We start from the raw sequence: 16,329 nt of genomic DNA, 5'->3' as shown, positions 1-16,329 counted from the left end.
CTAACTGGGCCATAAGAAGATCAATTCCATGCATGACCTTGGCCTCATTGCCACTACACTACAATTAACTGAGCCAATTAGGCAGAAGAGTTCTCGTTATATTTTCTTACAAGTTATTCCTAATAATTTGATATCATCATTTATATTTTTTAAAACTAGGACCAGTAATTTCTTTGCCAGTTCCACCAGCTTAGCTATATCTCATACTTTATTTTCTCCCTCCTTACAGTGGAAGCCTCTTCCTGCATCTGTATTAGACAAACATTGCAGCCCTGAATTCCATGGCCTCTGGCCTCTTCGAAAGCTTACCTGTGGTATTACCCTTCGTCTCCTGTATCATCAGTGTTGTCTTCTCCACTTGATCATTGTCATTAAGTCACTTGTCTTAATGTCTGTCACCCTACTTTTAAAAAACAAAATGCAAATAAAACCCATTTGAACTCATCTTCACTGATTTATTTCTGCCCACTGGATCACACTCTTGGAAAAAGTTAGCTATACTTACTGTTGCCACTTGCTCATTCCCACTCTCCGTTCAGCTTTTTCCTAATCAGACTTTCTTCCACACTATTGCACTGGAATACTCCTTACAAGGTCATCAGCCTCTATCTAGTGAAAGACAGTGTTCCATTCTCTGGTCTGTTACTTATCCTTTTAACATCGTTTGTCATAGTCAGCCACATCATCTTTTTAAAACCTCTTTTCGTCTCTGGGCTTCTGTAGTACTACCTGAACATGTTTTGTTTTGTTCACCCCTCCCCTGCCTTCCTTGCCTCCCTCACTAGCTGTTTCTTCTTAGGTGCCTTGGGCTCCTCTTGCCCTATTTGAACATCGGTGTTGGGTGCTCCAATGCTGTAGCCTCAGCCTAGCTCCCTTCTTGTCTACTTTAACTTTCTGAGAGCTCTCATTGGGCTTGTGGCTCTAGAATCATCTGTATATTGATGACTCTGGCTCAGACTTCTCCTTGAGTTCTGAAAATGGAGAGCCAGCTGTCTACTAGACACCTCCACTTGTTTTGTTTAAATCTATGAAACAGAACCATTAACTCCTCCCTCCCCTTTCCTCCTAATTTTTCAATTCTCAAAATCACCTGTCTTGGAATATGACTACCATCCACCCACTTAAGTGCTTGAAGACCCCTCCCCTCGCAAAACAAAAACAAAAACATTCTTTCCCTTTCATCCTACATCCAGTCCTTCAGTACATTGTCTGATCTCCTTCCAAAATACCTGGCAAATCCACTTATCCCCTTCTGCCTCCACTTCTAAAACCCAAATTCAAGCACCATCATCTATACTTTATAAGCAGCAACCTCCCAACTGGTCTTTTTCCTTCACTCTTGCTCTCTTCAATTTCCTTCAGATAGCAATTTATGTGATTTTTCTAAAATGCAGGTTAGTTACCACTACTCTGCTTTAATGGTTTTCATTGCACTTTAAGGTGAGAATGCCATTCTCCTCTCCCTAGCCCTCATGTTCTTACCTTTGGCCACTTTTTCCATTTTGACCCTCTCTTCTTTCCTCCAGGGTCACCGGGTTTTAGCTACAGTGGCTTTGCTTCTGGCTAGTAAATCTTCTAATCTTGTTTTGATCTCTGGGCCTTTGTATTTGCTTTTGCGCTGCTGGGAATGTTCTGCTCGAAAGTCTTCTCACCCTTGACCCCTGGAAGTTCAGGCTGAAGCCAAATGTCAGCTCCTTAGAAAGGGTAATGTAGCCCACTAAGAGAGTTCTAGTGGCCCTTTTTTATTGTCTTCATTGTACTTGTCTGTAGTTATTTTAATTGTCTACTGTCTGCCTCCAGGATAGTATAAACTTATTGAATGTTCTTGTTCTCACTGACTCCTCAGCATGTAGAACAGTCCCTAGAAGTAGTAAACATTCAGTAAATATCTATTGGGAAACAGACTATTGTTACAAAACTGTTCGTTTTATTGTATTTAGATTGTGTAAGTTTATTATTAATAGAAATTAATTGTCCCCAAAATTGAATTAATAACTATAGTGTTCAGTCAGTTTATAATTTGTGGTCCACTTATTTAACTTAAGAGTTGCCCTGTTTATGATTTATGAACTGTGTATACCTTCTCTTTTGGTTCTTCAAAACAACCTTGTAAGTTTGGCCAACTGATGTTAGTGCCCTCCCTTGACTCCCAAAGAGTTAAGTGACTTGCACAAGATTTCAGTAGGTGAACTGGAACCTAGGTCTTCTACTTCCTATACCAGATAGTTTTATTGGTATAGTGTCCTAGGTGTGTGCTTTTGTGTGTGTTGGTAGTTTAGAGGAATTATAATAGCATTTAAGACCTTTACTTCCCATATTCTTTCCAAGATACGTTTTAAAGCTACCTTTAGCTCTGTGGCTGTTCTTTTCAGTGGTAATGTAAAATATTGGTTCCTGTTACAACCAATATAAGTTAAGATTTGGCCAATTATTTTTTCGTGGTGATAATTATCAGGTGTTACAGGTATGTCATATGTATGCAATGAATGGTAGTCATTATACAGTATGAGTTAGGCTGATATAACCACTATCTCCATTTTTTTTTTCTTTTTGCTAGTAAGAGCGTTCAAACACAAGACAAGACAAACCTACCCATAGACTAATCTCATCTTTATTACTGCAGTCCATTGCTGCTTTGCTTTCCATTGACTCTGTCTTAAAGATTAGCGCTCTTTGGAAGCTTTCAACTGATAAGTCTTTTTTTTTTCCTTTTTTTTTTTTCAACTGAGAAATCTAAAATACTTTCTGTATTACCCAGTATGGACCCTGTTATAGTTGCTAGTGAGATCGTTTTCTGAAATCTTTGAATCTTGTTGAATCCTTCCATGAAGTAAATAATTACTTTAAAGCTATATGTTCATTTCTCATTATTTATTCTAATAATGTATTTATATTCCCTCTTCTACTCTTTGCCTGCCTGAGCAGTGAGATTAATAGTTAAAGCACTTAAAGCTGAGAGCCTTACAGTAATCTACTGTTTTCCTGTCTTCCTCCTTTGATGTTCTCTTGGAATAGGCTCTTGCCAAAAAAACAAATTGAAGTTAGGTTTAATATGAGAAGTCAAAAATGATATTATCCTGGTTATCTCTGCCTTCTTCTCTAGCACTCTTTTTCTTTCTTTCTTTCTTTTTTTTCGGAAACAGAGTCTTGCTCTGTCCTCTAGGCTGGAGTTCAGTGGCGTGATCTTGGCTCACTGCAACCTCGGCCTCTTGGGTTCAAGTGATTCTCATGCCTCAGCCTCCTGAGTAGCTGGGATTACAGGAACCCACCACCATACCTGGTTAATTTTTGTGTTTTTAGTAGAGACGGGATTTCGCCATGTTGGGCAGGCCGGTCTTGAACTCCCAACCTCAGGTGATCTGCCCGCCTCGGCCTCCCAAAGTGTTGGGATTATAGACGTGAGCCACTGTGCCTGGCTTCTCTAGCATTCTTAGACTGAGGAAAAATATCATTTGTCACTGCTGTCTGTACTGTTACACTCCCACAATAATGTACATGTGTATACACTTTGCATTAACTAATTGGGATATATCTGGGTTTGACAGGATCAACAAGGTTAAAGACTTACTTGGTAGGGTGAAGGAATGGCAAAATGGATGCTCATCCAACTAGCTCTGTTTTAACCTCCTCATATCTTTCTAATTCCATACTCCAGACAATAAATGTTACATCCTACAGTATACCTCCTACAGTATACCTTTTACCTTAAGTGACAATAGGTACATTCAATAGCACCACCTATTACTTCTAAGGAAGATCATCCTAAGTATCCTGTTATGTGACTTGTGAATCTTTTATCAATCGAAGTATAACAGAGACACTTTAGTAGAGAAGCTTTTAGAGCTTGTGATAGATTAACTTTTCACTGTTACTCAGCAAATGAGAGTAAAAAATCAGACTTTCACAGCTGTCCAGGGTGCAATAACTAAACCAAATATATATGTATGTGTATATATATGTGTGTGTGTGTGTGTATATATATATATATCTTTATATATAAACTTCCCAGTTTTGTGGGGGCAATATCCTAAGGTCAGGGAAATGTTTAACTCCAATATGAAAACCATCAGACTGTCATAACAGTTCTGATTGCTAACATCTACAAGATGGTACAAGATAGTACCATCAGAAATAAGCAGTTCTGGCCGGGCATGGTGGCTCACATTTGTAATCCCAGCACTTTGGGAGGCTGAGGCAGGTGCATCACCTTAGGTCAGGAGTTCGAGACCAGCCCGGCCAACATGGTGAAACCCTGTTACTACTAAAAATACAAAAATTAGCCGGGTGTGGTGGCATGCACCTATAGTCCCAGCTACTCAAGAAGCTGAGGTAGGAGAATTGCTTGAATCTGGGAGGCAGAGGTTGCAGCGAGCCAAGATTGTGCCGCTGCACGCCAGCCTGGGTGACAGAGCAAGACTGTGTCTCAAAAAAACAAACAAGCAAAACAAAAAACAAAACTAAGCAGTTGGGAAAGTGAAAATTCTTAGTCCAGTCCTAACTTATCTACTTAAAGTGTTCTTTTAAAGACCTGCACATGTTTTTCAGTGATTTAAATTCTGTACACTTAAAGCATGAAAGTAAACATTTTGGTAGGGTCTTAGGAATTACAATCTAGAGTGATGAGTTAAGGTATTTTGAATAAAACTATATATTGTCATTTGTAAGAAGTAAAACTGTTCACTGAAACTTGTTTCTTTTTATTAGGTTTAAGTGGAAACCCTGCAGATTTAGAAAGAAGAGAAGCAGTGTTTGGAAAGAATTTTATACCTCCTAAAAAGCCAAAAACCTTTCTTCAATTAGTATGGGAAGCATTACAAGATGTCACTTTAATTATATTAGAAATTGCAGCCATAGTATCATTGGGCCTTTCTTTTTATCAGCCTCCAGAAGGGGATAATGCACGTAAGTAAATGTGGGGAAAAAAGACATATCTGATGCTAGTTCACATTAACTAATTCATTTAGTTAATGCACAATAATAATAGCTGGCCAGCATTTATTGATGTTTGCTATGTGCTAGGCTCTGTTCTAAGTACTTTATGTTATCTCAGATAACTTTCACAGTAACCCTGTGAATTAGACTGTGTTACTTCCCTTTTTTTTTTTTTTTTTTTTTTGAGACGGAGTCTTGCTCTGTCGCCCAGGCTGGAGTGCAGTGGCGCGATATCTGCTCACTGCAAGCTCCGCCTCCTGGGTTCATGCCATTCTCCTGCCTCAGCCTCCCAAGTAGCTGGGACTACAGGCGACTGCCACTACGCCCGGCTAATTTTTTGTATTTTTTAGTAGAGACAGGGTTTCACCGAGTTAGCCAGGATGGTCTCGATCTCTTGACCTTGTGATCCGCCCGCCTCGGCCTCCCAAAGTGCTGGGATTACAGGCGTGAGCCACCGTGCCCGGCCTACTTCCCTTTTACAGTGAGGCACAGAGGTTAAATAACCTATCCATATATGCTTACTATGTGTCTGGCACAGACCTATGCCATGTATATGACATGGTCTTTGCTATCACAGTTTTTAAGTTTTTTAGAACACTATACTATGAAACAATTCCAGTTTTTAATTTTTGGTTTCTTTTGGAAAATGTCATTATGAAAGCAAAATTCTGTTCTCTTCCCAAATTCATTATTTGTCAAGTTCTTAAAGTGTTTTGCTATATACACCATTTGGATAATTTCCTTGCCATTATGGAAAATTTCCTTGCCATTATACTATAGGTTGAACATCCCTAATATGAAAATCCGAAATGCTTTGAAATTCAAAATTTTTGAGTACCAACATGAGGCCACAAGTGGAAAAATTCCACACATAAGTACTTACCACAAATTTTGTCTCATATACAAGACTATTTTTTAAATATCGTATAAAATTACTTTTAGGCTGTGTGTATAAGGTATATATGAAACGTAAATTGATATTTAGACTTGGGTCCCATCCCCAAGATATCTGATTTTATGTATATGCACATATTCCCAAATCTGAAAAAATTAAAACATTTTTGGCCCCAAGTATTTCAGAAAACGGATACTCAACCTGTGCAGAGTATCCTAACCAACAGAGAAATACATTATAGCGTGGTAGATTTGCTTTAACTTGTAGCTACCAATGTTTTTTTCTCCTATCTTTCCCTTTCTCTTTTAAATTTCTTTTTCTGCCTTTTAAAAAATTTGTTTAAAATTAATAGTTCTGCTGGTAGATTCTGTAACTGGTAGGAAATCTAGCATGCATTTTGGTTACTATATTTAAGTAGCTATAATATAAAACAAACCAGTAGTATTTTATGTATCAAAAGGCTGATTCACCGAAATATTTTTGTGAAAGCTTCATTCCTATACCCTTTTGAGTTGTGAAGAGATACTTGCTAACTCTAAAAGTTGGGTAAGGTAATTATGTTAGTCTGTTTGCATTGCTGTATAAGAATACCTGAGACTGGCTAACTTATAAGAAAAGGTTCTGCAGGCTGTACAGGAAACGTGGTGCCAGCATCTGCTTCTGGTGAGGGCCTCAGAAAACTTACAGTCATGGCAGAAGGCGAAGCAGGAGCAGGCAGAACACTTGGAGAGAGAGGGAGCAAGAGGTGGCCTGGAGGAGCCAGGCTTTTTCAAGGACCAGCTCTTGTGTGAACTAGTCACCATGGGGAGGGCACCAAGCCATTCATGAGGGATCCACCCTCATGATCCAAACACCTCCCCTTAGGCCCTGCTTTCAACACTAGGGATCATATTTCAGCATCAGATTTGGAGGGGACAAACATCCAAACTCTATCAATAATTATGTAATTATTTATAAGATGTACCAAGGCCCACGTAAGACTGTATTCTTTCTCTTTAAAGAAATTTGGGCACAGCGTAAACCAGTTTATCTGAGATTAATATAGATCAAGGTTTCTTAGAAGCAGCAAGACTGACATTTTGAGCAACAAAATTCTTTGTCGCCATATTCATCCTGCACCCCACCCCCAGGGAGGCAACCAAAAACGTCTCCAGATTTTGCCGTGTGTCCCATAGGGAGCAAAGTTGCCTCTGGTTGAAAATCACTATAGATAAGAAGAGGCTTAGACAATATTCTTGTCAGTGTTGAGCTAAATTATTTTTTAAACTTTTCTCTATTTTTACTAAATAAGTAGTACCTATTTTGCTGTTTAAAAAAAATAATGGGGGTGGGCAAAGACAGTCCAAAGGAAATAATATTCACTGGAAATCCCACTTCTTAGAGATTCCTGCTATACCCTTTTATGTATATATCCTTTAAGATTTTAAATATGTATCCGTGTGTCTATGTGTCTATGAGCACTAATATATGTAAAGGTATGACGGTGCATAGATATATGTGTTTATCTGAAAAGGGGAGTCATATCATCTTAAGCAACATACAGCTGAATTTTTGTCAGTTTTCCACCTAGGTAGCTGTCACTATCAAATATTGGGTATTGGTTTTCTAGAATTGAGTTAGCAGATTAATAAAAGCTTTTTACTTTAACATTTTAGTTTTCTTAGAAAACAAAAGAAAAATACTTTGAAGAAGTGGAGTTTATTACCAGCAAAGTCCAAGACAAATCTTTTTGGAATTCAAACTGCTTCCTTTGTAAGATGTAGTGACAGGTCCTTCCCTAAATTTGTTGAAGGAGATACAGGTATTAAAATCCAACTGAGAAAATAATCTAGAGCTGTCGGTGTTGTAAGGCCCTTTTAAAAGAGTCAGAGTTCACTAGAAGTTCTTAATGAAACATATAAAGATTTTTTTGCTCCATGGTGAAAAGTTATTTAGTATTTGCATTTTTTATTTTTTATTTTTATTATATATATAAAATAAAATATGTATATTGAGACATATATATAAAATACATATAGAGAGACATATATATAAAATAGAGAGAGAGAGACTATATATATATAGAGAGAGAGAGACAGAGTCTCGCTCTGTCGCCCAGGCTGGAGTGCAGTGGCACTATCTTGGCTCACTGCAACCTCCACCTCCAAGGTTCAAGTGATTCTACTGCCTCAGCCTCCTGAGTAGCTGGGACTATAGGCATGTGTCACCATGCCTGGCTAATTTTTGTATTTTTAGTAGACACGGGGTTTCACCATGTTGGCCAGGCTGGTCTCAAACCCCTGACCTCAGGTGATCTGCCCGCCTTGGCCTCCCAAAGTGCTCAGATTACAGGCGTGAGCCACCGTGCCCAGCCTTGCATTTTTAAAAATAATTTATTAGTACACTACGTGTATCTTTTTGTCTTGTTACATCTCAACACTGAGGTGTGGTAACTTGCTTAAAAGGAATCTATTTGTAAATCTACAGTCATAGAAATCTAAATGATCAAAATATCTTACTAATATTACTTGATGTGAAAATACATGCTATAGCCCAAACCATAAATTAATCTATAGTTACTGGTATCTGCACTTAACAGGAGTTCTCAAACTTTTTGGTCTCAAGACCTCTTTAAACTCTTCAAGTATTGAGGACTCCAAAGAGCTTTTGATATGTGAATTATTCCTATAAATATTTAGTATATTCCAAATTAAAATGGAAAAATTTTTGAATATTAATGTGTTCTCACCACAAAAGTAACTATATGAGGTGATGGATATGTTAACTGATTGTGGTAGTCTTTTCACAGCATATACGTATATCAAAATATTTTGTTGTATACCCTAAATATATGCAGTTTTATCAATCATACTGCAGTAAAGCTGGACAAAATATCTATCAGTGCATTTTTAAATAATAATCTACTGTATATTCACATAGATAGCATTTTGATGAAAAGTGTTCCCCCAATAATGAATTTTTAAATGAAATAATGTAAAGAGTGGTGTCATATCTCTTTAATGCCCAGCTTAATTGAAGATAGCTCGGTTCTCCTATCTGCTTCTGTATTTATTATGTCACATTATCACATGCAGTGTAATCTTTGGAAAATTATGTTATACATTAATGAAATATGAGACCAATAATTATGCCTTCAAATTATGAAAATAGGAATCCCCTTCAGGTTTCACGACAGCACTTTGAGAACTGCTTCTCTATACTATTAATGTACAAACTTGATACATCACCCAAGGAATAGCTCAACTAGGAGGTTTTAAAATGGAATATTTGCGTTGTGGTAGAGAGTATTGACTGAATTTAGACTGTGCGTGTCTCTCAGTTGAATATATTTACAAGAGAACACCTTTGATAATATAGGTTTTTATTATTATATTTGAGCTTGGACTTTACTGAAAACATTGTTAAAGTTCTTTATATATTTATACATATATATAACTAAGCTGTAGTCATTTTGTAGCTTTGATCCTTTTTCCCCTGTAACTTCTCTAAAAATTTGTAATCATTGTCAGTAGGAAAGGATTTATATTTTGTACTATTTCAAGATTATTTTGGTCTTATCTGTATGATGTAGAGTAGAACTATATATGAAATAAAATATGTCATTAATTTGTTTCAAGTTCTCTTTTGAAATATTCAGTAGTTTAGTGATGGATATCCATGTCAGATTCAGAGCTGAAAATTGTATAGTTGTCCATAATTCTTTCCCCTCCTTAACCTCTGTTGCGTTGGTCTTTAAACTTTTTTGGTTATTTACTCTATCAGGAAAAAAATGAGCACATACCTCCAAATGATGCATTTATTATATTTATAACTATATATAATTTGTATATTTTCAGCATATAGAAAAAATAGAAACTGAAAGTAAAAGATAAAGCTGGGCACAGTGGTTCATACCTGTAATCCCAGCACTTTGGGAGGCTGAGGCGAGAGGCCAGGAGTTCGAGGCCAATCTGGGCAATGTGGCGAGATCCCATCTCTACAGAAAATTTTTAAAATGAGCTGGGTGTGGTGGCATGCGCCTTGTGGTCTAAGCTACTTGGGAGGCTGAGGTAGAAAGATTGCTTGAGCCCAGGCTGTTGAGGCTGCAGTGAGCCACATTGGCACCACTGCACTCCAGCCTGAGCAACAAAGTGAGACTCTGTCTCAAAAAAAAAAAAAAAAAAAAAAAAAAAAATTTAATGTTTGCTTTCTTCTTGTAGCCATAAAACATTATTGTTAACCTGATTTAGGTCTAAGTTTGATTAATTTCAGAAGTTGGCTTTAATGTCTCATAGCTAAAAGAAACACATTATATAAATCCAAGTGGGAAAAGTGTAGTTACTAAATCATACTCATTTTCATGATACCTACCCACCAGTTATGCAAAGGTATTTGTTAAAATATGACTGGTAAATTCCATTGTCTGATGTCAATCTGTTGTTTTTGTATGCTATTGTAAAGTATTGCATTTTTTGTGTAATAAATGACATCAAAACCCAGTAAAATGCTTCACTTGGATAATATGTTAGCTGTGTTTCCAAGTTGGTGAAAGTGGTCAGCATGGTGTTCTATCATCTGATCCTGAGTCCAGAGTTGCTCTAATTCAGAGTTAATCTCCTGTCTTCTGGCTAGAGGGAGGAATGGAGCGGGGAGAGTCATTCTTACAGCCTTGACTGTTAAACAGAATGTAAATCATAAAATCACTTAACTGGTTATTATACATAATGACACATGGTGATTTCTTGAGCTTGAAAATAATTAAAATAGAAATTCTGGTATTTGGGTTGGAGGGGGTTCTGTTGGATTATCCTGCTTGTACCTCACAGTTGAATCCTGCTGGTGGTTCTCAGGATATTTTTTGTAACTGTTCACATCAAGTCTTCCATTTCATCCCCGATTGATCTTAACTTCATTCCCTGTCTTCCCTCCCAGATTGCTTTTTAGTCAGCACCCTCACACCTCAGATTTTTTCTTCAGTCTGGGCTCACCATGCTAAAACATGCTTTAGTCATTTCTAGTGTTATTTATTTACTCATTCTTTTCTTCTCAATAATTCTCCTGCCTTGTCTGTTTAAGAGAACCAATGGCTTTCAGACATTTCAATTCAATTCAAAAAGAAATAACTTCACATAGCAACCCAGAAGCCTGTATTCCTTCATGTGAATTTATAAGTAATCAGCGTTTCAGGAAATAATACTTATCCTTACTACACACATATCCTTTCTGTTTTGTTTTGTTTCATTTTTCAGAATGCTGGTCATGAGCCACTGAATTGATTTTGGACTCACAACTAGATTACAGCCTGAAGTCAAAAAGCACTGTTCTGTTATTCTTCACCATTATTGACTATAGAGTTTTGGCTCATTCTCTCCCCACTCCCCACCTCCCACCCTGCATCCTTTTCTGATCTCTATTCTGCCGTTTGTACTGACTTTAATCTCTCCCTGGATTTTTTTTTTCTTAGATTTATATGGCTGGTTCTCTACCAACATTTGGTTTGTAGCTCAAATGTCATGCATACCTCAAAGAGGCCTTCTCTGCTCACTGAACCTCAGTTACCCCTCTTTCTTCATTTAATAACACATCACTATGTTTTTCTTCATGGCACTTGTCGATATGTGAAATTAATTATTTGTGTATTATTATCTGAATTCTTCATACACCGTCCCCAGTCTGAGTATGGATTCCATGAGGAGAGAGAGCTTGTGTGTCTTACTCACTACTGTATTTCTAGCTCCTAAAATAGTGTCTGGCACCTAGCATGTGCTCAAATGGTTGGAATAACAAGTAGCACTTTGCTTAACTTTTCATGTTATAAAAGCCAATTTTTGATCACAGTTCAGTAAAAATGACACAGTAAATAAGCATGATTCATGGGTTTCACATAATACTAACTTTTCATGTATATCTTATCTATCATATGTAATAATTAATATGGTTAGCCCTTGGTTGAGTGTGAAGAAAGCCTTAGCCACTGCTGTACCTACTTTACCAGTATCCTCACATTTAATCCTCACAATAACTCTGGAATAGCTGGTGGTATCATAATTTGACGATGAAGAAACCAAGTCTCAAAAATTAAGTAACTTGCCTCAGGACTGATATTTCATCTCCTTCAGTGTCCTTACTTCTTAACTGCTTCCCTACCTAGACTGCCTCCCTCTCCTGAGATTGAGAATCACAGAAGCAGGGAACTTGAAAGTGACGTAGAGTTCTTATGGAATGCTTTGAATTTAATAAAGTATTTATTGCTATAGGTAAAATTGATAAAGTAAACATAATTAACACAAAAATATGATTTAGACTTACTATATGTATGTTGTCATCAATTCAGAATCTTTTTGATAAGTATTTTCTTTCTTTCCAAATAGTTTGTGGAGAAGTTTCTGTTGGGGAGGAAGAAGGTGAAGGTGAAACTGGTTGGATTGAAGGAGCTGCAATCCTCTTGTCTGTAGTGTGTGTGGTGTTAGTAACAGCTTTCAATGACTGGAGTAAGGAAAAACAGTTTAGAGGTTTGCAGAGCCGAATTGAACAAGAACAGAAGTTCACTGTCATCAGGGGTGGTCAGGTCATTCAGATACCTGTAGCTGACATTACTGTTGGAGATATTGCTCAAGTGAAATATGGTAAGTAAAAAGAGCAATACATCTGACAATAAACATAAAATTACTGTAATCTTGTTTATAGTTTAGTATATCATGCTTTTTATTTTAGGTGATCTTCTTCCAGCTGACGGCATACTTATTCAAGGCAACGATCTTAAAATTGATGAAAGCTCATTGACTGGTGAATCAGATCATGTTAAAAAGTCTTTAGATAAGGATCCCTTACTTCTGTCAGGTAAAAATTTCTTTTGTATCTTTGAACACTTTCCTCTTTCGCAACTATGTACCATTGTCAGCAAACACCATTTTCCTAAGAGTCAATAATATAAAGACGAATCTGTATTTTATGCTACCTTCTACTGTTGTAATCCTTGGAGACTTTTTTTGGTAAGCTGACAAAAACATTAGAAATCTTTGAATGCAGACCTATATTTTACAAATGAGGGACCAGAGTCCAAAAAATCAAGAGATTTGAGATTCAGTATGCATGCTAGTGTAATGATAAAACTGAAATATAGGCCTAATGATACCTCTCGAGTTGGTCTGTTATTCTGTATCATGACCATTTTTAATGCCTATTGAAGTATAAAATTAAAGAATGAATATATGTTTAAAGCAAATTAATGAATTCTCTGTGATGCTCTACAAAGGACAGGTTGTTTTTTCTTGAGAACTGGTAAAATCCTTAAAGTTTTCCTAATCCAACTCCTTTAACTGCTGAAGAATGAGTTTGAGATATAAACTATTTAGTATTATATGACTAACCAAGAGTAGATCTAGCAGTCACACCTCCATCTAGTCAGAACTGAATTTGCAAACGGTTAAGATATGTTCTGGGTTTGGAGAAGGGAAGGATAGGTGAGGATACTGTTTGAAATGGAGGGTGACAGCTTGGGAGGCTCTTGTAGTAACCTCATTGTGATAGCTTGAACTAAGTTGAACTAAGTAAATATGAAATGGAAGGGGTGGTGGGAAAAATTACAAGTTTGCTTCCAAAACACTGAATGAGAGAAACCTATAGTATCACAAATTGACCCCCAAGTCATATTAATTCTTTTAACTTTTAGGTTCTAAGGTTCCTATTCTTATTTTCCCAGTATTCTATATGGAATTTATGAAATTGTCTATCAGAACTGTACTTGTTGGATTGAATTTATAGTAGAGTTTTGGGAAAGCTGAATGTAACCTTCTACATGTAGTCTTCTGTCATTGTCAGGTGTTGATAGATTGCCAACATTTTATACATTGTCAGATGATTGCTGCTGAAACCAGTGTCAAACCTGTGATATCCGCAAGGGTCAGTTAAGTTAGAATCACAACTTTAGAGCAAAACCTAAGTTTAACCGTAACTTTTTAAGATTTATAAACGCATGCCAAAAGAAGCTTATTGCAAAGAACCAGACACATTTATATTGGCCAGAAAATCTTATTGCAAAAAAATCAGAGTAATTACATTTATAAACACCATTATAAATAGGATAAAAGTTCCAATTCTAATATAGACTTAACGTTTCATCAAAAAAAAAAATCTTGAGATGTGTATACCTTCAGCATCCTGTGCCACTTAGAACAATCACACCGTTTGGATTTTTCTTTGTATTGGTGTGCTTGTCATTTATACCAAATAGCCAGAAAGAGCTTGGATATATAAATATAATGTATTTAAGTGTAATATGTTAACTCTTTCTACTTACCTTGCCATGCTTCTAAGGAACTGTAGTTAATGTTAACCAAATAAAATCTATAACCTTTCCAAAGGAGAGGGAAGCTATCTAATCATACCTTACCATCACAGATTCACCAAACCACAATGTGTAACAAACTAAGATAGTCTCCTGTTTGCTATGTATACTGCATGGACTTTTATGTACATCTCACTTATTTACATAGTGCTTAGCTCTTCAGGTTGATTTCCTCTAACTGAACTTTGGTCCTTTCTGTTTTAACAGAGATGACTGGTAAGCTTTATGTAGACTCAGGTTCCTAACACACCAAGTATACCAGGAGAACTCTATAAATTTTCCACATTTAAGAAAAGACTGAAATAACTTTGTAGAGTCCCTTATCGCGGTATGGGTGGGAAAGTTTTTCTGCATTTATTTCCCTATTCCAAAAATGTACTAAAAAACATGACATGCATTTATTTTTAAATTTACTCTCATGATGCCATCTCTGACTGCTGTTCTTGGCTTCTTAAGTTTAGATTTTTAAAAGCAGTATTCAGTTAGTGGTGGGGATATGACCAAGACTTAAAACTGTTTACTTTGCCTGAGCACCACTGCCAACATCTGATTACCTGTGGTAAGGCAAAATAGAACCTAAAAAATTGGAATCTGGAGAAAACCAGAGTTGCTAAAAGAAATAAATTATCTGTTATGCATAATACTTACTGTTTCACTATCTTGAATTATATTTCTTGTTTTCCCTGCACTTTCACTGGCAAAGAAGCTAATAACTAGTGAAATAATCAATATGGATTTTTAAAAGCAAGAAAGCAAAGGCCTAAAATACAATATTGGATAAGTTACTCAGTAATTAATAGCCAAATATAGTTTCTTAAATACTTGAGTAAGTACATATATTTTATGAGCGTACTTAGCAAATAATCCTTGAGCATAAACTTGGTTCATAAGATTATGGTAGATGCTGCTCCAGAAGATTGTAAACGAGGAAATAAAATACAAATCAATAACTGTAAAGAAGACTTTAGTGTAAAAAAAAAAAGTTGCTTTAAAGCCTGCTTAAAACTAACAAAAAGATTAGAATAGAGGGATTAGAAGCCTTTTAGTGAATAAGGAAAGATATAGAGATGTGGATGTACAAGTTGGAGAACCGTAAGTAAACTTATCAGCATTATAACTAAAGAAGAATACACTCTTTATCCTCTGACAGAGCTGGACTGAATCTTTGTCTTGACATTTAATAGTTGTATAACCTTCAGGCCGAGCACGGTGACTCACTCGCACCTGTAATTCCAGCACTTTGGGGGCTAAGACGGGAGACAATTATTGAGATCAGCCTGGGCAACACATATCCTGTCTCTACAAAAAAAAAAAAAAAAAGTTGTATAACCTTGGGCAAGTTTCTAGAAAATGAGAATAATAATGCCTGCCAACTTGCAAAATTGTTTTGAGGGACATAGAATTTAATCCATGTTCCCATCTCTGATTCCTAGTTTTCTGTAATGAAATTTTATGTTAAGAGTAGCAGATGAGTAAGTTTGTAAGATTGGGGCGTTCTCAAGGTGAGGACTTTGGACTCAATCCAGTAGGCAACAGAGAATCAGAAATTTTTCAGCCATGAGAAGTATATGATGAAATCACATTTTAGGAAGATTAAAACGGATTTCAAGATGAACTGGGAAGACACAGAGACTAGGTAGGGGGCTATTGCAGTTATGAAGGCGGGCTGGAATGAAAGCTTGTGTTAGATAGAGGTTATGAGGTTGGGTGTGGGAGGTGTGACATTGGTTGTTATTGATACATATGTTGTTTCTTTATAAGCAGTGTTTTTCTCAGAGAAATGTCCCTCATACCTTAGGTTACAATTAATGAGCATTCATTGAACCCCTACAAATTCTAGGCAGTATGCTAAGCACTTGACATTTATAGGTTTATATGAGAAATGTAAATCTCATATTTCTATGAAGTGTACAGACAGGGAACTGAGTTGTTACAATTTACCTAATATTACATGGTAAGTGAGTAGTAGATTGAGCTTTGAACTTGGATATGACTGATTAGAGTTAAAACCTTAAGCACAAGAAATAAGTTTTATTTAATGTCTTACTAAATTTATTTTATTGATCCAGACATGGTGGCTCAAATCTGTAATCCCAACAATTTGGGTGGCCAAGACAGGAGGATTGCTTGAGCCCAGGAGTTTGAGACCAGCCTGAGCACTATAGTGAGACCCTGT

At 36.5% G+C, this 16,329-nt stretch overlaps 1 protein-coding gene and 1 long non-coding RNA gene across 5 annotated transcripts in view; one reads left to right on the top strand and one right to left on the bottom strand.

Moving 5' to 3' along the window:
• The window catches only part of ATP2B1 (ATPase plasma membrane Ca2+ transporting 1), a 121,787-nt gene that overhangs the window by 62,235 nt on the left and 43,223 nt on the right, over positions 1-16,329 (top strand). For all 4 annotated transcript variants that reach the window (XM_032170872.2, XM_058424858.1, XM_032170876.2 and 1 more), the window contains 3 exons: positions 4,705-4,902; positions 12,178-12,432; positions 12,521-12,646. In XM_032170872.2, coding sequence (XP_032026763.1) covers positions 4,705-4,902; positions 12,178-12,432; positions 12,521-12,646 — 579 coding nt within the window. The remainder of the gene's footprint in view (positions 1-4,704; positions 4,903-12,177; positions 12,433-12,520; positions 12,647-16,329) is intronic.
• Positions 7-12,197, bottom strand: LOC131380733 (uncharacterized). The gene is made up of 6 exons (XR_009208871.1): positions 12,116-12,197; positions 10,178-10,434; positions 7,533-7,604; positions 1,483-1,861; positions 506-609; positions 7-403 (listed from the first exon to the last, which is right to left on the bottom strand). It is a non-coding gene; the product is annotated as an uncharacterized LOC131380733 (long non-coding RNA).

This window comes from Hylobates moloch, unplaced genomic scaffold, assembly GCF_009828535.3.
Source record: "Hylobates moloch isolate HMO894 unplaced genomic scaffold, HMol_V3 SCAFFOLD_12, whole genome shotgun sequence".
NCBI lineage: Eukaryota > Metazoa > Chordata > Mammalia > Primates > Hylobatidae > Hylobates > Hylobates moloch.
The sequence above is the reverse complement of the archived record's forward strand: the minus strand, read 5'-3'. Positions and strand labels throughout refer to the sequence as shown.